At 24.5% G+C, this 23,480-nt stretch overlaps 1 protein-coding gene across 1 annotated transcript; it reads left to right on the top strand.

Moving 5' to 3' along the window:
- Positions 1-3,971: 3,971 nt before the first annotated feature.
- On the top strand, positions 3,972-16,769 carry LOC145844335 (sin3 histone deacetylase corepressor complex component SDS3-like). Its single transcript, XM_082951725.1, has 7 exons — positions 3,972-4,031; positions 4,299-4,510; positions 7,206-7,301; positions 8,395-8,610; positions 9,589-9,700; positions 15,359-15,482; positions 16,518-16,769. The coding sequence occupies exons 1-7, from the start codon at positions 3,983-3,985 to the stop codon at positions 16,582-16,584; spliced, it is 876 nt and encodes a 291-aa protein (XP_082807851.1). The 5' UTR covers positions 3,972-3,982; the 3' UTR covers positions 16,585-16,769.
- The last annotated feature ends 6,711 nt before the right edge of the window (positions 16,770-23,480 follow it).

Genomic DNA, 23,480 nt, shown 5'->3' with positions numbered 1-23,480 from the left:
ATTTCTGCAATATAGAAAACTGCACATATGGCTAGCTAAGTTATATAAGTGATCTATATTAGTAATTTTTTTACTTATATTTTATTTTTATGAAAAAGTTGATCTATACAAATAAACTTCATTTAATAAGTTATAAACTATGAGTATAATTTTTTAAAACCTATACTTTGATCATTATTTTTTAACTACACATATTAGTTGTGTTTAATAACAGTACTGTCAAAAATTACTTTAAATTTTTAGACCTTTTTCAACATTTAGACCTTGAACACTAATTAGTTATATCAAAGCTGATTCCAGATTTATTTAGAGGTATTTATTTTCATTTTGATATTTTATCTTTTAACTGCTTTAAATGGACAAATTCTGACTATGTTTTACTATTTGCAGTTTTATGTTTCCTATTTTCTTTGAAAATGCAAATAAAATTAGCATTAAATTAATAAAGTCTATAAGGGGAGGAGCAGTAAATATTAATTTTTCAAAGTTAATCTTTGTTTTATTTGAAAACTAAGAACCACCTGTTTTTTAATGTTTTTTGACATTCAAAGTAACTTTTACAGTAAAATCAAAAAGAATAATTGATTTTATAAGGGTGGCAACAAAATCTTAAATCTTGGAAAAACCTAGAATTTGACAATATAGGCTAAAAAAACCTGAAATTTGAGAAATTTTGAAAAAAACCTGTAATTCTGAACAAACATCACTAAAAAACCTGCAATTTTTAATATTTTTTAAGAGTTTTGAATTGACACAAAGTTCTATCATAAATAGTAACCTCCCAACTAGGTTGGTTGTTTTCTGCTGTGTTCAAAATGCTTATCTAGCAAATATTGGTCTTTAATTATCTACATTAAACCTTATAAAAAATGATTAAAGCCACATGAATATTACAGCAAAATTCCTTATAAAATTCCCTTAACATATTTTACTTTTGTATGTAAACTCAAATTAAGCTGTATCCAGGGTCAAAAAAAAATCCAGTTATCTATTTTTTCAGACAGTTTTGAGCTCTGATAGCAATTTTGAATTCCTTTTGTATTAATAATTTTATCACAGTATCTGACCTTTAACTTAACTTGAAACTTTAAATCAGAGTTTCCTAAACTTTTTTTCAAAAGGCCCCCTAAACAGAAATTAAAAAAGCCATGGCCCTCCCATACAAAATTACTCATAAAACTACTTTTGAAAACACCTAAGACCTTTTTTTTTTGCTTTTTATCATTAAGTCCAGAATGTCTAGTGTAAGTTTCAAATTATGAATTCATGGCCCCTTTACAGCTCATGCCCCCCTCTCCCCCCCCTTCATGGCCCTCTAAATTTCAGTCATGGCCAAAGAGGGCAACTTGGCCAACTTTGGGAAACCCTGCTATAAATAAACTCAAAAACAAGTACTTTTAAAAACTTGAAATAAATTCAGAAAACCTGGAAGAAATTTCTCAACCAGTGGCAACCCTGATAAGATCAACATGAAAAAATGCCTTACTCTTTTATGGCCTTATAAAACTGAAAAAAAAATTGCTGTAAGAATATTTAAAAATATTTTTTCCAGAAAACTTAAAGTAAATTGTTTTAAAATCAAAGAAAAGATATATTTAACTTTCCATACTTTCTAGTTCTACATTTGTGCAGCAATAAACTCCAAAGTTTGGTAAGTCATCATTAGGACTCCTACTCCAGCATATTTAATATTAATAATTTTTTGGTCAAAAATTTCAAAATAAATCAAAACATTAACTGGTTGGATCTCAAAATTTGATAGATTTTCAATAAAAGTTTTCTTTTGTTTTCATGGTTGTTACACACTCAGGATAACTCAAGATATTTTGAACCTTCTGAAAATCTCAGGATAACTCTAGATGTTTTTAATTTATTTTTTAAACCCAGGCTGACACAGAATATTTAAGTTAAAAAAAAAACTCAGGGCAGTTTAAAGATTTTCAGAAAATCTCAGGATATTTTTTTCTAGATTTTGATTGAGGCTTTTAGTTGATTCAGTTTCATAATTTTGTTATTTTATAAGCAGTTTTACTAAAAAACTTGACTTTTATTAATTTTAAAATGTTAAAAAAAACTATTTTTGAGGATTTGAAAAAACTCAGGATGACTCTGCACAGTTTGTTAGACTCATAATATAATTATATGGCAACTCTGTTATTTTTGAAAAAAAAATAGTCAAAATATCTTTCAGACATTTTTTTATTGCATGAAACAGTGAGCACAACCCTGGAGTTTTTGTTCAGTTCACTTAATTTTTACATAATTTTACAACTCTCTGATTAAGTATTTCTAAATTTTTAGCAGACCTTGTTTGAAGTGCCCCTTCTTTAAGCTTCCATTATTTATTTTCACTTAATTTTTTCCACATGATTGGAACTGCTAGATTTGAGATTGGTAAAAAAATGCACAAGTATCTCACAGCTGTTTCTCATATATATTCTAATCTGGTTCTAATAGGTATATTTCTTAATTCAGGGTTGCCAAAAAAAACCTGGAAACCAGGAAAAATCTGGAGACAATTTAAGCTAGAAAACCTGAAAAAACCTGGAATTTTAAAGAACTTTTACATGTTAAGTAGTAAAATTTTGATTTGACACAATAAATCTATTATATTGATGAAATTTTTCTGTCATCATCAAAATTTTTTTTCAATTAATAAACAATTCAGTAGCTTTACAGTTACTTTTAATGTTTTTATACCTTTTAGCACAGTTTTTAACTTAACTTAGATTTAAACTAAAATAGACCCAAAAAAGTGTACTTTTTAAAACCTGAAGGAAATTTTGAAAACCTGGAGAAAAAAAAAAACTGTTAATTGAAGCATCTCATTTATAACTTATCTTATTTATAACTTATAAAATTGGGTTCTTCCTGCATTAACAATTTTTACAGCTCTTTTTGCTTTTCTGTATGATCTTGGGTCTTTCATGTCAATTATTCAGGGTTGCAAAAAACCTGGAATCCTGGTAAAATATGAAATTTGAAAATTTAGGCTAAAAACACCTGGAATTTGAAAAAAATTGATAATGAAAATTTGAAAATTTTTAATAAAATCACTAAAAAACCTTGAATTTCTGGAATTTTAAATAATTTTTACATGTAAATTAATCTATCATATAGATTTTTTTTAAATCCTTTTTTTGATAAAAATACATTTAGAGTAGCTTACATGTTTTTATAAATTTTGTTATGCTATTTAAGAAAGACAATTTTTTACCTTAAATTTAATTTTATAATGAAAAAGGACCCAAAAACTTGTACTTTTAAAACCTGGAAGAAATTCAGAAAACCTGGAAAAAGTTTCTCAAAAACCCTGATCATTGGATATTTTGAATCCCCTGGTCATTCATTATATTTATTAATTGAATATTCTTCATACATAATAACTTTTTATTTAATTATGAATTCTTAACTCTAAAGAAATGAATAATTTAGGAAAATACAATACAATAAAGTACTAAATATTTAAGATATTGAACAGAGTTTAAAGCTACTTCTGGTTTTACATAATTTTTTATTTAAAATTGAACACAGTTTTGTGAATAAGACAATATTTACTGTTTAAATCAGGGTCCCCTTTTTGCCAATTTTTTTATGTATTAATTTTGGGCACAAGCGGCTATTTTGAAATTTAGGCCAGTGGACCTCAATGACCATTTAAACAAATTGAGTCAAGTTTACTGAATTAAACATAATCAAACAAGTAGGTTATATCAAAATTTTGCAATAAAGTCAAAGGTAAAATGTCTAGTAAAGGGAAATATCTGATAAAAAGGGTTGATAATGAAAATAAATTTAGGAAACCTTAGCTTAAATACTTTCCTTATAATTGCTAAGTAAATTTGTTTGTTTTTGGTAAGTTCCAAATTACTTTCAAAATTGAATGCATTCATTTGCAGTTTGTAAAAATAAAAAATAACAGATATATTTTATGTGTTTTTCATCTGAATAAAAATTTTATTTTTAGCTTAATAAAATAAAAATGGTTGAAATGGATAGATATTCTAGTTCAGATGAATCAGCCTATGAAGGTAATAGTCAAAAATAATTAAGACAAATAATTTAAATTTAAAATAATACTAATACTTGTATACTTCAAAGGCCAATACTTAACAAAAAGAAGATTTTTATTTTTATGAATAATAAATAACCTATAAAGGGGTTAAGTAATAAGTTACACAACTATACACTATGCTTTTGTAATGTACTGAACTCTACAAATCTACTGTTTTTTATTAGCAACAAACTTGTTCTTATAAAATGTTTTTTTTTACAAACAACTTTTGAACTTGTAACAGATTTTGTGACGGACAGTGACGAGGAATCCCACAAACCTGATTCGATCAAAGATCAGATCTACAAGGAGAAGAAATCCGAGATCCAAGCTCAGATGACCCAGCTGCACGCCGGAACGTTGCCCGAGTTTGTAAAGTTGCAGAAGAAACTGGAGACTGCCTACAAGGATCGGCAGAGGAGGATTCAACAGAACTACTCTTTTCAACTTGCCAAGGTATGTATTTGTATTAATGTTGACTAATATGAAATATTTATATACTATATTTTGAGAAGGATACAACAGAATTACTCCTTTTAATTTGCTAAGGTATATTTTTGTGTTAATGTTGATTAATATAGATTATTATATATTATATTTTGAGAAGGATATAGCAAAATTACTCTTTTCAACTTGCTAAGGTGTTATTGATTTTTCACTTATATATCACATTATTGAAGTATGAATTATGAGAATATTTTATCAAAACTTGTTTCAACTTGCTAAGGTGCTTCTTTAATTCAATTTTTTAATTATGACATGGATTATAAAATTAAGGCCATAGGGGGGTAGGCCATGTTTTTTACAAGTTGATCTTATTTTATAGAGTTTTTAATAAGCTTCAAGTTGCTTTTTACTGTTTTTAAAAATTCGAATTAGTTTTTGAGATATGACCGGCCAAAGTCGGGCCGCATAACAGGTTCCTTATGGGGAAGGAAAAACTAAAACGGCAAAAAAAGACTAATGCATTCAAAATCTATCTCCTCCTTCATTTTTTAAGCAATCTTCTTCAAACTTTCACAGTCTATTTTTTATACAATAACAAAAAAACGTTATTTGTGACTTTAAAAAATTTCAAGTAAAAATACTTATTTTTTGAAAAAAAAAAATTTTTTTGATAAAAAATCACTTTTTTTTTATTATTTTTGTCATAAAATTTTTATTTTTAAAAATTATTAAAATTCACAAATAACGTTTTTTTCTCATAATGTAAGGAACATTTCCTGAAAATTTGAAGAAGATTGCTTGAAAAATGAAGGAGAAGATAGATTTTAAAGCCCGTTTTTAAAAACTTGAGAAAAAAGGCTTTAAAGTTACCCTTTATATACCCTTTATAAAGACAACCCTTTATATAACCGGTCATAAAAAAAAAATTACTTAATATTTTTAAAATATAAAAAAAGCATCTGAAAGATTATGAAATTTACTATAATATAAGTCTATATGTTATTTTTGGTCAAAAAATGGCTTCTACCCCCCCTATGGCCTTAACTCAACAAAACTAGTCTTTTCAATTTGCTAGAACTTATTTTTAGACAACTTTTGTACAATAAAGTTATTAAATATTTTAATGTTACAACTGAGCTATTTATTTCAACCTGCTACAGTTATTTGAGTTTTAATAAGTGTTATTTATTGTTTATTTTAATATTAAAATATTAAAACAAAACGTGTTTTTTATTGCTTTTTAATTTTGAATCGCCTTTTTTAATAAGCTTTTTGAAAATGATTTCTTTGTTATATACTAAATTGATCTCAAAAATAATCCAAACTTACTTATTTTGTTTGGTGAAGGTACTTTTTTGTATTATAAATTTTTTTGTTTGTTAAATTATTTTCTATAAAAAAGAAAGTTTTGCAATCGTTTTACTTGATTATGCAATTTAGATATATGTACTTTTCTTAATTGCAATAGCTTTATAGTTTGTAGAATTTTTAACTACGTACATTTAATAAAAGGTATTATTTGTAATCTATATAAGTTGAAATTGCTTAAATCAAACGTAATCAGTATTTGTAAGTTTTTATAATGTTTTGGTAACATGATAATACTAACGTTAGTTTTTCACTACTTTCTAGCTGCAATTAATTGTCAAATTAATTGAACACTATGTTTTCTTGTTCATTCAAAAATTTTTATTGTTGTAACTTCAAGAAAAAAAAATGTTGACCATATGCGTGTCTTTCTTACTTAAAATCTATAAAAAGTCTAGTATGTATTTATAATTTAGTTTTTCAGATTTTAAACATTATTACTGTATGAAATAACAGTATATTAAGCTTAAAGATTATTAAAGTATGTTTTGTTAAAATGATGATAAGATAGTCAACAATACTTATTAAATAGTACAAAAATAAGTATATTTAAAATACCTAGAAGTAAGAAATAATTATAAATTTTAAAAATTAAACTTAACTAAATACTTTGTTTCATTCAAAAACACATTCAAATTTTATATTTCCTTCGACTATTTTTATTTGAATAAGAGTTGTTTTGTAGATGATGATTTTTGAATAAAACCCGGGTTTTAATAAATGAAATATGTAGTATCGTATATTACATTTTACACAAGCTTCAAAAAAAATTGTTACATGTTGTCAAGTCTAGATGTTATTTTTGAAATTTAATTATTTTTTTCTTTAAATTTGTTCTTTTTATTAGTCCTGATGCCAAATAAATACAGTTTGTTTTGCCATCTTCATTTAATCTACTTATCTTTGTAAACAATCGTAAGTTTGCTTATTTTTGCTAGCAGTACTTTCTATTGACGTTGTAAACATAAATTGTATTACACTGTTATGAATTATTGATTAATTTCCATAGTTGTCAAATTTTAAACCGTAAAACGTTTTATTTATTTATATTTCCTTTTGTTTAAACCTTTAAAGGTCGTCGCTAAAATAATTTCTGTGAAAAATTTTTGTGCAATACATTTTTATTTTTTAAATTAACTACAGTTGAAAAGAAATGTATTTGAAATCTTATTTAACAATGGTATATACATTCAAAGGCTTTAATTGTTGCTGTAGTAGCTTAAAAATCAAATAAATTAAAAAGTTCTTTTAATTTCAATAAAAAACACAGCAACAGCTAGCGCGTTGTAGTTAAAATTTTATTATTAACTTTTAACTTTTAATAATTACTTTTTAGTTTGAAAAGGAACAACAAAGGACGTTGGCGGAAATCAACAAACAGTTTGAAACTGAAAAAGAAATATTTAAAAATAAAATGGTTTCAGATCTCGAGGTTGGTTTTAATATGGGTGAAAATAAAATACTTTAGGTAGTATTGTTTGTTAGTAATATAGTACAACATATAGTTTTTGAGAATAACGAATTTGTTAAAGATATTTTAAAATGTGTAAAATTTACGCTATGTCATCTATTCTTGTTTGTAAAGATGTTTCAACTTGCAAAATGCCACATAACAAAATAGTATGAAAAGGTTATAAAAACTCCTATTTATAAGTACAAAATAGTAACAAAATTACAATGCTCAAGCAAAGGTCACTAAGTTAAAGTTTGGTTAAAAGCTTTTTGTATTTTAAAATTTGTGTTTTGTAACTTAAAACTATACAATTACCAAATTTTTATGTACGTTTATCGCTTATAACTTAATGATTGTTTATGAAGCAGCTTAAGAGTTTGTAAATAAAACATAAAATAATTGAAAATCATACAAAACTAATATTTTGTATACAATGAAAAATATGCTTCAACAATTTTTTTTTGTGTGTATACAGTTGCAATAACGCATCAATAGTTTTGAATTTGTATAGCTTAGGTTCATGCATCATTGCAATTCACACTTAAGAAAGTTGTAATATACCTTGATGAAAGTCATTTATATTTTTAGTGTTCGTTAATATATCAGTTTGTCTTAATAAAAAAAATTATTTTAAATGAAGCACTGGATAATTGAAATATATATAGTTGTTTGTATAAAACTTAAGGAGAAAATAAAACATATAATCTATGAGAAATTATCATAAAGTTTTAGTTTTAGTCTAAGTTTAAACAATGATGATAAGTTGGTAATTTTTAATAATTTTTTTAATAAAATCTTCTGGAAAAGTAAAACAGTTAGAAAGTTAGAAATCACCTTAGCCCGACCTTTTGTATCATAAACAAAATGTTAAATAAATACGAAATAAAATATCAATAACAAATCAAAAAAATCACAATAACAAATTATAGCAATTATAAGGTGTGATATCAATTTAAATTATGAAATACATTATAAACAAAGTATCAGTAACTTGATTCTGGAATATAATTGATAAACAATTTAATAAATTTTAAGTATAAAATTAACTTTATTTAACTTGAGTAATTTCTAGGAAAAAGTAAAGCAGTTAGAAAGCGAGAAATCAACGTACACCGACCTTTCATTCCACAACAACCAGTCTAGTATCGACGTTGGGAAAACCCCCCAAGTGAGGAATCTGCGGAGGAGGAACAACAAGGAGCAGAAGGAGGGGTGCGAGAAGAGGAAGAGGGAAACCGGAAGTTTGGTGACCAAGTTGTCCGATGACCAGGTGGAAGAAGATTTGAGGGTAAATTTATTAATATTTTTTTTTAATTTATTAATATTTTATTTCAATTTATTAATATTTTACTTTAATTTATTAATATTTTACTTTAATTTATTAATATTTTATTTTAAGATTTGAGGGTAAATAAAAATTTATTAATATTTTATTTTAAGATTTGAGGGTAAATAAAAATTTATTAATATTTTATTTTAAGATTTGAGGGTAAATAAAAATTTATTAATATTTTAGTTACTTACAACTTTTATGCTCGAAAAACTTTTAAGAGATCTCCGACTTAAATTCATCGACCAAATAGGTTTATTTGCGATAATTAAATGCTTCAACTAGATGTGATTAAGTTTAGAAAATAATAATCTTGATTATTTTGTTATTTGTTTTTATTATTGTTATCTACCAAAAACAATTCTTAAATTTGAGAAAACATTGAGATAATTTTTTTAGTTGGTTGAGAACTATTTTCAGTTTTTACAATGCAGTAAAAAAATGATCTTTTTCCAACTCATTAGCAAAAGTAATTATCCTAACGACTGCTTTGCAGTAAAAATATGTATTTTGTAAGAAAATACCACTTTTATTAGTTGTTTTGTATTATACACAGCTAAATATGGTAATTTATTATTTCTGACTAGAATTTTAAAGAAGTGTTTTTATGCCTTTGCTGTTTATCTGTTTTAAGAATATTTTTAAAACATTTGAATGTTATATTTTGGTGCAAATGTATATTTTTTGCTAGTAGTATAATATAAACATAGTTAATTAAAGCACAAGGTTTTGTTAAATTGTTTTGTCGAAACTTATAATTTTGTCCAGGTCCAAAAATATTCAGAAAATATTTTTATACTATATTATACTCAGCAGTTTTTACCTTTAACATCGTTATTTAAATTTTAAATGTAAAACTACACAATTTTTAAACATTACTTTGTATGAAAATATTCGTAATGCATTTTCTTTTTAATTAACTTTAATAATTTTCAGGCCATAAGAGCTGCAGTGCACGCGAAATTAGAAAAGCAAAGAAGACTCAACATTGAACAGCCGAGGATACAAGACAATAAATTGTATTATGAGAAACAGTGGTATCATATAGGTGGGAATATTAATTAAATAAATAAAATATATTACGAAAAACAGTTGTTATAAGTGGATATATCATTTGGACTGTATTCTAAAAACGCAGTATTATTAAGGTGTTGATAAAATTTTTTTTTTTTTATTATTTACTTAAAAAACCGTATCGGAAAATTGGTGAAATTTTATACATACCTTTTATTGAATGATAAAAAAAAATTCTCAAAAAATTTTATCTAAGGATCTAGTGTACAAAGGAATCTTTCGGTTATCGAGTCATACACCACAGTATTAGTATGAATACAATAAAGAAAACGTTTTAGGGCCAAAAACAATAAGTTTTGACATCCCTGTGTTAGACAATATACAAAAGCAATCAAATGCAGATGTAGGGTCTTCGTACTCGTTTTCTTGGCAGCTATTTACGCATTCGCCCTTGATGTTTAAAGCGTTAAACTTACAAATTAATATGATTTAATACGCGTAATTTGGAAAAATACACAAAGATGTTCCACTCACAACTATCATTATAGTTTGTAAACTTTATTGTAATAGACTATTTTAAGCATTTAAAATATAGATGTTGAAAATTTTCAATTTGTTTATTAATATATATTTAACAAATCAATGAAATTCACGGTAGGAAAACTGAAGAATTTTTGGTTAAAAAATATTAAAGATTAAAAAAACTCTTAATTATAATTTAATAAATTTAATTCTTTATTATTTTTAAGCAACTGATATTTTGCTAAGCGTTATCATAATTAAACTTGAAACGACAAATAACAATGAAATGTATGAAAATAAACGTCACCTTGAGTTTTTGTTGCCGGTCGGCCAAATTTATAAATATTTTTTATTTAAGTAGTCAACCTTCAATTAAATCCTTATAAATTGAATTTTGAATTTTGATTGTTTATCTCTCGACAAATGAAAAAATAAAAATCTCGAGTGAAGATTTACATCGGCAAGTGAAGTTCAAATTAATCAAGTAAATTTAAATTTCTTATTACAAACCGATTATAAACGAAGCAATCGCTGTAAATTTTTTGGTAAACTTCAGAGTATATCAACACTTTTATTCGTTTATTTATTTTTTACTATCAATATTCATATATTGAACGACAAAAAAAAGCGCTCAAAAAGTTTGGTCTCAGGACCCGGTTTACAAACGAACCTTTCGGTTATCGAATCGTACACCCTATGCTTAAAAAAATTTTTAACGAGCTATTGTATTAGATTTAATTTTTTATCATTTAAATTTTTAGTAATAAAACAATTAGTTAAACGAAATGATAAAAAAAAACTAAACGAAAATTAAGTGAACTTTGTGTATAAAAATGTACTTAAAATCTAGTTTAGTAACATAAGAACAAAAAAATAGATTAAAATTTAAATAAACTTATAAAAAGAGATTAACAATACTAATAGCAAACATCTGAGTACTTAAATGATAGGTTACAACCTCTTTAAAGAAAGTAAATTTGTAACACGCTAAAATATCTTTACGTTCAATTTTATCAGTATTTTGTGCTAAAAGTGTTATTTTTATTTAACAGTTTTTATTGAAGAGTAAAAATAATTTCACATTCGAATAGATAAATAAACTAAACTAAATTTTTTAATAACCTTTAAGTAGTGAATTCTACCATAACTGAACTTAACTTTTATAAATGAAAATAAAAATACAAGTAATGTTAAGTTTACGATTCGAATAAGAAAACAATTTTAATATTAACAACAGCCAATTTCATTCTGTTTTAAAATATCCTTTTTTTATTTTGAATACTTTTATTTCCAAGTCTAAAATTTTAATATTACAAGGCAAAAAATATTTTTAAACATAAAAAAGAAGTTTTATCTTATTTTCTCAGAAAAAGAGATTTTTCAACATAAGTTAGCTCGAAGCAGTTATCTCAGCGTACTTTTTAGATACTTAATTTTCTGTTCAAGTATATACATCTATAACTATTTTACGTTGATATGCTAAAAAAAACAAAAAAATTGTTTGTATTCTGAACTTAATTCAAAATAGTACTTTTAAAGATAATCTCAAAATAACCAGATAGAAAATGCTGCAATCTAGACAAAACCACTGTTATTGTAACCGAACAATTCAATATTTAAACAAAAAAAAAAGATAGATAAAAAAGTTGCTTAATAAATGACAAATACTATTAACTCCTTAAACAAAAGTAAATAGACGAGTAGCAATGATCATTGGACCTTGTTAAACTCTTTTTAATAGATAACTTTTAAGTTCATTCTGGAACTTTCCAAAATGACTTATATTTTTTAAGTATAATGGTAGCTCAGTCCATAACTTACTTCCTTGGTAGGATAGCGATTTATGACCTATTTTGCTGTTGAATCTACGTAGGAAAAAGTTTGTTTGTATAGTGATTTTCAAAGTTATCTGGTAACAGATTATTGTTAAACTTAAACATAAACAGAACTAATTCATATAGATACAGACTTCCAACATCTAATATTTTTCTGATTTTTTAATTCTCTTACACTATCATCATATTTCTTATAATGTATGCATCTAAGTGCTATGTTTATGATAACATTGATATCATTTATACGTTTTTAATTTGCTCTTCCCCAGCACAACAAGCCATATCTAACATTGCTCATAAGCAAAGAATTAAAGATCAAATGTAATGCTTTTTCATTTAAGAAGTGTCTGGTTTTATATAGTGTTTTTTGTTTTTATAGTTTTTATGTGTTCTGACCATTTTGAATTTCCGTCTATAAATATTCCCAAATATTTATAGCTATTTGTGTTTGTTATAACTGTTTTACCTATTTTTACATTAAGATCTATACTTTTTTAATAGATATATAATTATGCATCTGGTATTATTAAGATTTAGTTAAAGTTTGTTTCTCATAAGCCCATCTGATACCTTTTTTAGTAATGTGTTAAAGTTTTTACTGTCATTTAGGTATGTGTCTTTCATAGATGTTTTGTATAACATTGTATCATCTGCAAAAATATTTCCTTTCACACCGTAACATTTCAATTTCCTAAATAAGATATTTCTATCTACACTATCAAATGATTTACTTAAATCCACAAAGACTGCACTAACTGCGTTTCCTTTATCAAAATTAGACACAACCCTTTCATAAATTCAGACAAAGCTAAAATGGTGGAATGATTCTGTCTAAAGCCAAACTGAGTAAGATTTAAAACTTTATTTTTAGAAAAATAAACTGTACAGGCGATCATAGATTACTTTTTCAATTATTTTATTTAAATTAGATAGAAGTGAAATGGGTCTATAATTTCCTGGTAAAGTTTTTAATCCTGATTTAAAAATTGGTATTACTTTCCATCACATAAGGTCAGAACCCTTGGATTTGGTTTAAATAAATTTTCACTGAGTTAACTTTGTCATTTAATGAGTTTATTTTTATGTCTCTAAAAATCCATATATCCTTATAACTATTTATGTTTTCTATAAAAAAATCTGAAAATTTTTACTAAATTCTTTCCGGGGTGTCTATACAACAGCCCTACTAAGATTTTTTACTGTTATTACTATTTATTCCTACAGATATTTCTAGCCATAACGATTCATGTTTACTGCAAGTAAATTTAAGATCTTGTTTTATTGTATATAAGATTGATTTTTATATAAATATAGATCTGGTTTCAGAGTTGACAAAATTTAGATTTTAATTTTCTAATGATATTAAATCTATGTTGCTGTTACTAGTAAGATTTGTTAAACATATACCTATGATATCTGGAAAAATATTACATGAAGACATTAGCTCCTCAAGGAGTGGTTTATTTTTACTAAGATTTCTTATGTTGAAATGCAAAAAACTTTAACTTTTATCATTTAATTCTTTATCCCCTTGTGATTCAAGGTCATCAGCAGAAATAAATTGGGTACTAAAAACAGTTGGTTCAGCATTTAAATTTATTTTTCTATTTAGGTTGTTGTTATTCATTAAGAAAAATTCAGTGTTGTTAATATTACTAAATAGAAAAGTATATTAAAAAAACTAGAAATAGAACAAAAAAGGTTTTTCAAATCAGAACTGTTAATTAAGCTAAATGGTATTTCTTTAAAAAAACTATAGTTAACCGACATAATAAAATGTTTGATCTTCATAAAAAAGTTTACTTTAAATATTATTGAAATAGATTTTTATACTTACAATGTCTGCTTCTTTTCGTACTGGATAAATTTGTGATTCTTCATTTTTTCTTTAGTGAACAATACCATTTATTGTCCATAAAAATTTCCAGCTGTGCTGTTTTTTGAACTGAAGTGCTGTGGTGAACAATTTCTAGTTTCTGTATGTGAGGTTTTCATTGATGTAGACTTCCTTTGTAGATTGAAATTTTGCACTTGACAATTTTTTTTTATTTTTAAAGATCATTTCCTTTTCTACAGGATACTTTCATACTAAAAATGTTTACTTTTTAACTAAAATTTTCGCACTACAATTTTCCTTCTTGTCATCTTTTTTTATTTTACAACCTATAGACAGACAAAACTTCATTTTTTTCTATTTCTTGATCTAGTTTTAAAGTATTTCTAGAGCTACTTGAGAAATTTTTTCATCATCATTCTCTTCCACCCCACTTAAAACTATACTGTTGGCCTTCTGATCTCTTTCAATGAAATCAAGGTGTAATATACTCTTCATCGACTCCTTATTGACTTGTTTTAAAACTTTGTTTAATTCTTTGTTTTCTTTTTCCAATAAGGAAATTTTTTGTTTCATTTCAGAATTTTCCAACATCATTTCTTCAAATTTGCTGTTCATGAACTCAAGTGACTTATCCACTGAATCAATCTTCTCTTTCATGCCCTTGTTTTCTTCTATTAAGAAGGTTAACATATCTTTCATTTCCTTTATCTCATCTCTTAAATAATTTTTTTTAACTTGCTTGCCCTTGCGAGTTGCCATTTTAATTTAGATTGTTTTTATTTAATAACTCTGTATTATTCAAATAGAATATATAAAGAAAGTTTCAAAGCTATTATATCAAATGTGTAATAAATGGCAGTCAAATTTGAGCTTATGAAGTAGTAATTTAGAAATATAAAAAAATCAAAGATTATTTAATTGCCGATAAACACATAATAACTTATTTTTACTGGATTGATAGCCTTATGGCTTATTCTAGTGGCAAGTATTTTGCTTTTGAAATAATATGTCGTTAATAGTTTTGTTTCATGTAACTTTTTAAACATTGACTCCTAAATACAAAATGTTGTTTAAAGCAAGTAATTTTTGAAGTCAATTATATAAGTATTAGTTGTTTTACCATTGTAAAAGTATATTTATTATTTGGTGTTTTTATTGAAAATTAAAAACAGAACACCTAGATTTTTTAATTTATTTAGATTTATAATTACTTTTTTTAAAGCTGTTTCCCTTTTATTTTATCAGTTAAAACAAATTTAAGTCGTAGTTTTAGTGTATGTTTTTAATAAAATTTTTGTTTTTGTAATATAAAAGTTTAATATTTTTATACAATGTACAAGTTTCATTTTTTCTATATTCAACTCATAAATATAACTGAACAATAAACAAATTCTATAGAATAGAGAATAGCTTGTTTTTAAATTAAAAAACTATCACTGTTTTAATTATATAAATATAAATAGTACGAATATTTGCAAACTATTAATTTTTATTTCAGGAAACAACGTCCAAGTTTCAAGCCACCGAGATAAGACGAACTTTCTTGCCCAAATCTACGATATAACAGCGAAAGACATCATGTTGAAAACAATTCCATTTAACAAACAATCTATCAAATATAAGTGAGTTTAATTTTAAATGTTTTAATTATTGTTAAGAACAATTCCTTTTAACAAACAGTCTATCAAATATAAGTAAGTTTTGTTTTATATGTTTTAATTATTGTTAAAAACTATTCCATTTAACAAACAATCTATCAAATGTAAATAAGTTTAAATTTAAATGTTTTTATTATTGTTAAAAACAATTCCTTTTAACATACAGTCTATTTAAATATAAGTAAGTTTAATTTAATATGTTTTGATTATTGTTAAAAACTATTCCTTTTAACAAACAATCTATCAAATATAAGTGAGTTTTATTTTAAATGTTTTAATTGTTGTTAAAAACTATTCCTTTTAACAAACAATCTATCAAATATAAGTAAGTTTTATTTTAAATGTTTTAATTATTGCTAAAAACTATTCCTTTTAACAAACAATCTATCAAATATAAGTGAGTTTTGTTTTAAATGTTTTAATTATTGTTTAAAACAATTTCTTTTTTGCAAACAATCTATCAAATATAAGTAAGTTTATTTTAATATGTTTTAATTATTGTTAAAAACGATTCCATTTAACAAACAGTCTATCAAGTATAAGTAAGTTTTATTTTAAATGTTTTAATTATTGTTAAAAACTATTCCTTTTAACAAACAATCTATCAAATATAAGTAATTTTTATTTTAAATGTTTTAATTATTGTTAAAAACAATTCCTTCTAACAACCACTATATCAAATATAAGCAAGTATTGTTATACTTGTTAATTAAATTTAAAAAGTAGTTCTATTTGATAAACAATATATCAAGTAAATTAATAGTGGGCTTGTTTTTATTATCTCGACTAAGTTTTTAATAAACTTGTAAATTAGGTACAATAAAGTCAAATTTGTTTTTTGATTACTTCGATAGATTTTAAGTCTTCTGGTTTATATTATTCATTTATTAACTTAATCATAAACTTTCTGAATGTGTTAATAAGTATGAGTAGTAAGACTGTAAGATTAAGATTGCCATTATTTAATAACATACTTTAAAAAATGATTAATTTATACAGATTCGGTATAAATCTGCTCAAAAAAGGAAAATATTCCATTAAAAAAGAAAAGAAAGTTTCAAGCTAATTTTTTTTTTATTATATAAAACTACTAAAATAAAATATAAATGTAAGTAAAATAAATAACGTTAATTGTAATACTGAAGTTACGTTTTAAATAAATTTTGTTGAACTAAATAGAAAAAATTATACTAATTTTAAGATTTTTAAAATTAAAAAAAAAACATCAGATGTGTCGTGATTAAGAACTAAAAAAACAAAAAAATATTTACATCAAATTAAAAATTTGTTTTATTTTTACTGATTTTTATTAACGTTATAATTTATGTTCAATTTCGTTAAAAAATAAGTTGATTAAAAAGTAAAAAAACAAAAATATTTTTACATTAAATATAATTAGTTTGTTTTATTTTTACTCATTTTTTTAAACGTTATAATTTATGTTCAATTTCATTATAAAATAAGTTGATTAAGAACTAAAAAAACAAAAATATTTTTACATTAAATATAATTTGTTTGTTTTATTTTTACTCATTTCTATAAACGTTATAATTTATGTTCAATTTTATTAAAAATAGGTTTTTAAACAAATTGTGTTTGCATTTTGCTTCAGTTTTTATTAAAAATTATTGTCAAACACGTTTTATTTTGTTTTAAAGTTTTTAGTTTAAAGTGTCATTTTGAGTAAAAAAGTTGTTGAACTATTTGTTACTTTTATTAAGAGCTATGTTACCGATTTTTGTAAAATATATTTTTCATAAAAAAAAACAATTAAAAAACTTTTAAGTTGTTCTAATATAATTTTAGTCATTTATTTTGTTTGATTTAACGTTTCTTCAATATAATGAAATAAAAATTCAAAAGTTTACTATATTATAATATTATACAAATTTTTAGTGTCATATGTATGTGTTAAATTGTATATTAAGTAGAAAAAAGTATTCAATTAAAATTTTCAACTAAAGTTTTTGATTATAGATTTTCGAAAAATGTTTATAATAAACTTTGATTAAAGTTATATTTGGTTTAATATTAGACATCAGACACAAAATGCCATGATTTTTCAGTGCAAAACAATTTAATTTTTTTTATAGAAACTGTCAACATTTTTTGTTTTGTATATTTTTTAATGTTGATATGAATAAAATGTTTAAACTTTTATTAAGTTTTGAAATTGTCTTTTTGTTTTTTAGAAGTTTAATTTGCTCTATTGAGCTTTCTCTTTTTAAAAGGTTAGAGTTTATAGAATTTTTACATGTTAACAGTTTATAAATTTTTGAAATAACCTCTGGTTTATTTGAATTTTATATAACTTTTATTATGAGCTGACCAAAATTTAAAATATCGTTATTCCAACAAGAATTCGTAGTAACTTTAAAAGTTAATTATCATTAAATGTATGTATATAGTGTTATTTTTTAGTTAAATTTTGATACTTTATATTTGGAAAACCTACTCAAGTTTGTTATTTTTCAAAGTTTCTGTTTGTATCAAAGTATCAAAAGTATGTTGATTGAATATAAAATTATTATTATTGTTTTAATATGTTTGTTACTTGCTGATAGGTAAAAGTTGAAAAATCTAAGTATTATATTATGTACACAACTGGTTGTAAGACCACAAATTTCCAGCTCAAAATAAAATTGTTTCAACTTCTTCCTCTTGAGTATGCACCCGAGATAATGTACTCAACAGGTAGAAATTACTATGTTTAGTGCAGTGTAAATATCAATAATGTACAAACTTTCATTCCTTTTTTAAGTTTTAGGCACTAATTCTGGTAACTTGAATTAAGTAAAAATAGCTAAAACTCATATTTATTTCAGCAAGTTTCAAAGAAAGACTGCTTATTTTGAAGTATGAAACTATTAAGCGCTTTTTATTATCATTGTCTATTTAAAAATGACTCTAGTCGTTATGAGTAATAGTCTTAGAAAATATTTACTAAACAAATAAACATAAACAGCTTATTTTTTTAGTTTGAAGCCATGTACAACAACTATAATAATTTTTTGGGGTTCTGTTTTTATAGAAATACACTGAAAAAAAAGGCTTTAGTTTGCAGCTATACAAATATTATTTATTTAAAATTTAGATTCAAGCTCGCTTCTTTTGGTCACAAGTTAAACATTTTTGTGGCTCTAAAGTACTTCTGTTCAAAATAGTATTTATACGTTTTTAGTATGGTCACCATAAATTTAGTAAACAAGTTGTAGTTGAAAATTGATCAGAAAGCTTGAAAGTTCTCAATGAATCAGTTAGATATTTTTATTTGTTTTAAAATGTTTTCCCCATAGCTTAACGTATTTGCCTTAATGAAACAAAACTTTAAGTACTGTTATTTTACATTATTTTTTAAAATTGATTTCTAAAAAGGAAAAAAATATTCTTACTATTGGTATTATTTTGAACTTGAAAAGTCCTTACATCAACTACCAAATCGCCAAGCAGAAGTTTCTGGCTAGCGACATTATTTTCATCTTGAATACACCCTGTACAAAACAAATAAAAGACAAAACTGAGCTTTTTTACAGGCTGAAAATTGTGTTCTTAACTTAGCTTTGAACAAAAAAAAAGTATATAATTGAAAAGTCAGTGTACTATAATTATGCTATTTAGTACATTTTAACAAGTGTAATTCTAAAATTGATTTACTAATTACGTCTGCCTGCGATAAACTACTTTGAAAAAACACATTATGCAGGAAACTTTTTCTACTTAATCTGATCCCTTACATATATAAGTCTGAAGATCCTTACATTACATTGACGCTGTTGCATTGAGGTTGACTGTCAAACCTTATCTTCTTTTTCGAATGATTGATAGCTGGTGTCTGAGCCTAAAACTTTAAAGACGATACACAGTTGAAGTATTAAATAAAAAAGCCCTAAAAAAAATTGAGTGTTTGTTACCAATGTGCGTGACTCTTTTATAGAAGCTTTATTGTTTTCAAGTTTATGATGTAGATAAATAAAGTCAATTTATCAGGTAAACAAAACCTTATCCTGATTAAGTTAACACTGTAAGGTGTCTTGGTGTCATAGTTTATAAAGATCATGTTTTAAATGTGTTGACTATCTTGGGTGTCAAAATTAGGTATTGATAAAAAAAATAGCAAAACTCTTTTTTAGGTTTTGTAGAACAAGTTTTACTGAAAATTGTTTAACAATAGAACTAGTCTACAAGCTAAGCACTGTCTGGTTTTAAGAATTCAAAAACGTATTCTTTTTGAATTGAAAAAAAAAATTTGAATAAGATACTTGTGTACGGCATTGGTAGTGCATCCCTGCATTTTTATTATTAACACATTTTTTTTATCACTGGCTTGCAGTTTCATTTTGATATTCAACACTTAATATCAGGGATGAATTACCAATGCATTACTTTTGAAACTAATTTTTTTCTGTTATATTCCCTGCCTAATAAAGAAGTTTTGTTCAAGAGATTCAAACAAAAAAGACAAATATTTTCAATGATGAGTTATGTCTATTTTTGTTATGTTCAACAAAAAACTATTTTTTATAACAATAACTGCTATATGCTTAACAATTAGTTTACAACTACTTAAGATTTATAGATTCTAATATTCAGTGTTGCTACTTGGTAAATATTTATTTTCTACACCTGCAGTAATTAATCATAAAAATTTGTTTTTTAGTTGCTTTGTACATAAGAAGCAAAAGCATACGAGCATAAAAAATATTTCACTTATTTTTGTTTACTTTTGCTAGTAGAATGCTTATAGAACGACAAAAAAAATCGCTAAAAATAACTGATCTAAGGATCTGGTTTATGAAAAAAAAAATTTGGTTATCGTACACCACAAATAAAGTTTAATGTCTTGTCCAGAACAAGAAGTCCTCTACTTTTTAACTGAAAACAGTTTGTAAAAGATGTCAAAATTAAGCTTAAAAATAAGTTTACAGCATTCTCTTAATTTCATTACAAGCTACAGTTAGTCATTATCATAATGAAATATCGTCAATTTTTCTCTTTTAATAGAATTTTTATCATTTTTTATCGTAACTGATAAAATTTACAGTGACCTAAAAAAGTTTTTATTGGAAACCTGGTTCATAATTATAAAAATCTGCTGACTTATGTTTATCAGAGACTTGTAAGTAAGATTTCAAGGAAATATAAGGCAGTATAGAGCGAAAATTGGTCTAGTCGTTTGAAAGTTTTTGCGGTGTGCTGTTTTAATTAAACAGTTTAACTTAACCAAGAGATAAGTTTTTATACTGTATTTTGCAAGTAGGATAATCTGTAAATATTTTGTGTTAGTAATCTGTTTACTCTCATCATTTAAAAGAACTGTATTTTTGAAAGCTTTCAATTCTATTTTCAAATGGTAATTATAAATCAACAGCTTTTTAATATTCTATAGATTAAATTTCTAAGCAATTTTACATAAGATTTTAAAGTTTACTTAAAACTTTTGGGTACTTGTTAATAAATGTTATTCCAATTTGTATAAAATGTTTGTATTAAGTTCGGAAACTTAAACTACATACTAGTAATGAAACAAACAGTTTTTTTTAATTTACGAAAATTCAAACTTAAACATTAACAAACTGTCTTTTTATTTAAAATACGTAAGAAGTTTAGCTCGTAATCCTCTTTTAACAAGGATAATGTAATTTAAAAAAAATCTGTTAACATTGTTTAATTTATAAATCAAAAAAAGTTTTTGAATAAATTGTTATGCAATAAAGTTTTATACAATAAACTTTTATTTATTCAATACAATTATTATACTTATTACTGTCTTCAGCACAGCAAGCGAATTAAAAGTTGCTTTAGCATTAAATTAAATTTAGCAAACTAAAAAATTAAAGTTTTCTTATTTTTCTACCTTTTATCTTGATTATTTGTTGAAACATAAAACCATAACACTCATGAATTAACAAACTGCAAATATGTTTTTTATAACAACTAAAACCAGTTCGCCGTAATTTGTAAATATTTTCTGAAAAATATTCTTTTAAAGATGTAGTGCTTGGAAGGGTTAAAAAAAAAGTTGGACCAGTATTTTTTCCCAGAGTTAAATAATAAAAAATCTAGTTTGCTTGTTGACTTTTAAAATAATATGCTAGGTAAACTAACTAAACTTTTGTTCATTAGTTTCTTTAGTAAATTACACGACTATCATTGTTTAACAAAAAGTTTGGTTTTAATTTAAAATTCAATGCACTAATTTTATAAAAATTAGATGTTTTATAACCTTTAGTGTTGAAAATTTTAAACAACTTGTATTTTAGATTAATTAAGAAAAATAAACTATATGCAGTCTAATTTGTTTCTATGAAATTTAAATTAGTACAAGCACTCTTGCTCTGAATTTTTATTCCGTATTATTTCAAAACTTTTTTAAAACTATGAAAACGACGAGTACTTGTTTATTTATTATAAATATAACACATTGTTTATCAGCTCTTTTTTGGCAATAAGTATTTTGGTTAGTGACTGAAAAGATTTAAAAAAAAATTGAAATTTAGAATAACTATAGCAATTCCTAGAATTTTTTTTTAACAGCTTTTAGATAACAGAGATACTTTAACTAAGTGAAAGTTTTTTTACAGCTTTGGTGTACAAGAATTATTTATACTAATACCCATTTTTTAATTTAGACTATTGGTGGCAGCGTTCAATTTTTTACTAGCCTAAAAAACTTTGTAGAAAAAGTCCTCTCGGTCATCATGTCATACACCAAATACTTAAGTTAAAGTTATGCGTCAGAGAAAATTTTTAGTCAATACCTAAACTCTAAAGGAAGAAAACTCACAGTAAAGAAACAAAAAACTACAAAAAAACTTAATGTAAATATCAATTTATTTACAAATTTACATGAGTAAAACAGTTCTAAGTAAAACATAATCGAGAAAAAGAAACTAAGTAATGTTAAGTTTTGATAAATTTTTTAAGTTACATTTTAGTTCTACTGATGTTAAACAGAAATTTGAGACATGATTCATTCCTGGACGAGACGTTAAAAAGTATTTAAGTGGTGTGCGACTCGATAAGCGAAAGGTTTTTTCTTGCACCAGGTCTTAGGAAAAAATATTTTGTGTGTTTTTTTTATCGTTCAATAATCATTGAAAAACACTTTTATTACGCAAACAATTAAAATCGTGATAAGTGTTAGCTGAAATCAAACAAATAATTTTGAATAAATCATGTCTCAAATTTATGTTTAATAATTTTTGTAAAAAAAATATAAATTTCAACATTTGTGAACTGTATTGAAAAAATCTTTAAAGGCCGCATCAATCTAAAATAAGTATTGAAACAAGCTATAAAAGTACTATTCAAATTTAAAAATGTGAGAATAATTAAGAATAATGAAGCAGCATAGATTGGTAGTTATCAAATGTAAGTATCCTAATTGTGAGTTTTGCTAAAAGAAAATTATAGAATGCTAATTTTTTAGCTTCGTGAGCAAAGCTTGTCCACCTCTGATCTAGATTTTATAAAAATATCCACTAAATCGCCTATTTAGAGTTTTTTTTCTCTGATTAAGTGTGCATTTAGCTAAATATTTCAAACAAAGTCATAATTAGTACATTTGTTTTAAACAAATCATTATTTTTATACACAATGTTATGGAAAAGAATACTATATGTAAAGCTTTTCAATTATATTAAATTGACCACAAAAAATAGTTTATAAAAGAAATCAAACTTACTTATAGTATTTCAATAATTGTTTTATGTGCACGAAAAAATGTTTAGTGTTTTATTAGATTGTTGAGTTGGCTGAGTAGAAAGTACTAGCAAAAACGTATCAATTTGGCGGTAGATATACTTATTTAACCTTTACGAAAATAATGTTAAGAAAAACAAACACAACTTTCAATTTAACTGATGAAAAGAGATTACACTTTTAAAAACTACATCATATTAAAACTGCTTTAAATGTTTTGGACAGTAAAACAATTTTTTAATATAAGTGTTTACTTAAAGT

This window comes from Thalia democratica, chromosome 9 (assembly GCF_965202585.1).
Source record: "Thalia democratica chromosome 9, ktThaDemo2.hap1.1, whole genome shotgun sequence".
NCBI classification, from domain to species: domain Eukaryota; kingdom Metazoa; phylum Chordata; class Thaliacea; order Salpida; family Salpidae; genus Thalia; species Thalia democratica.
Note: the sequence above shows the minus strand (reverse complement) of the source record. Positions and strands in the feature narration are given on the sequence as shown.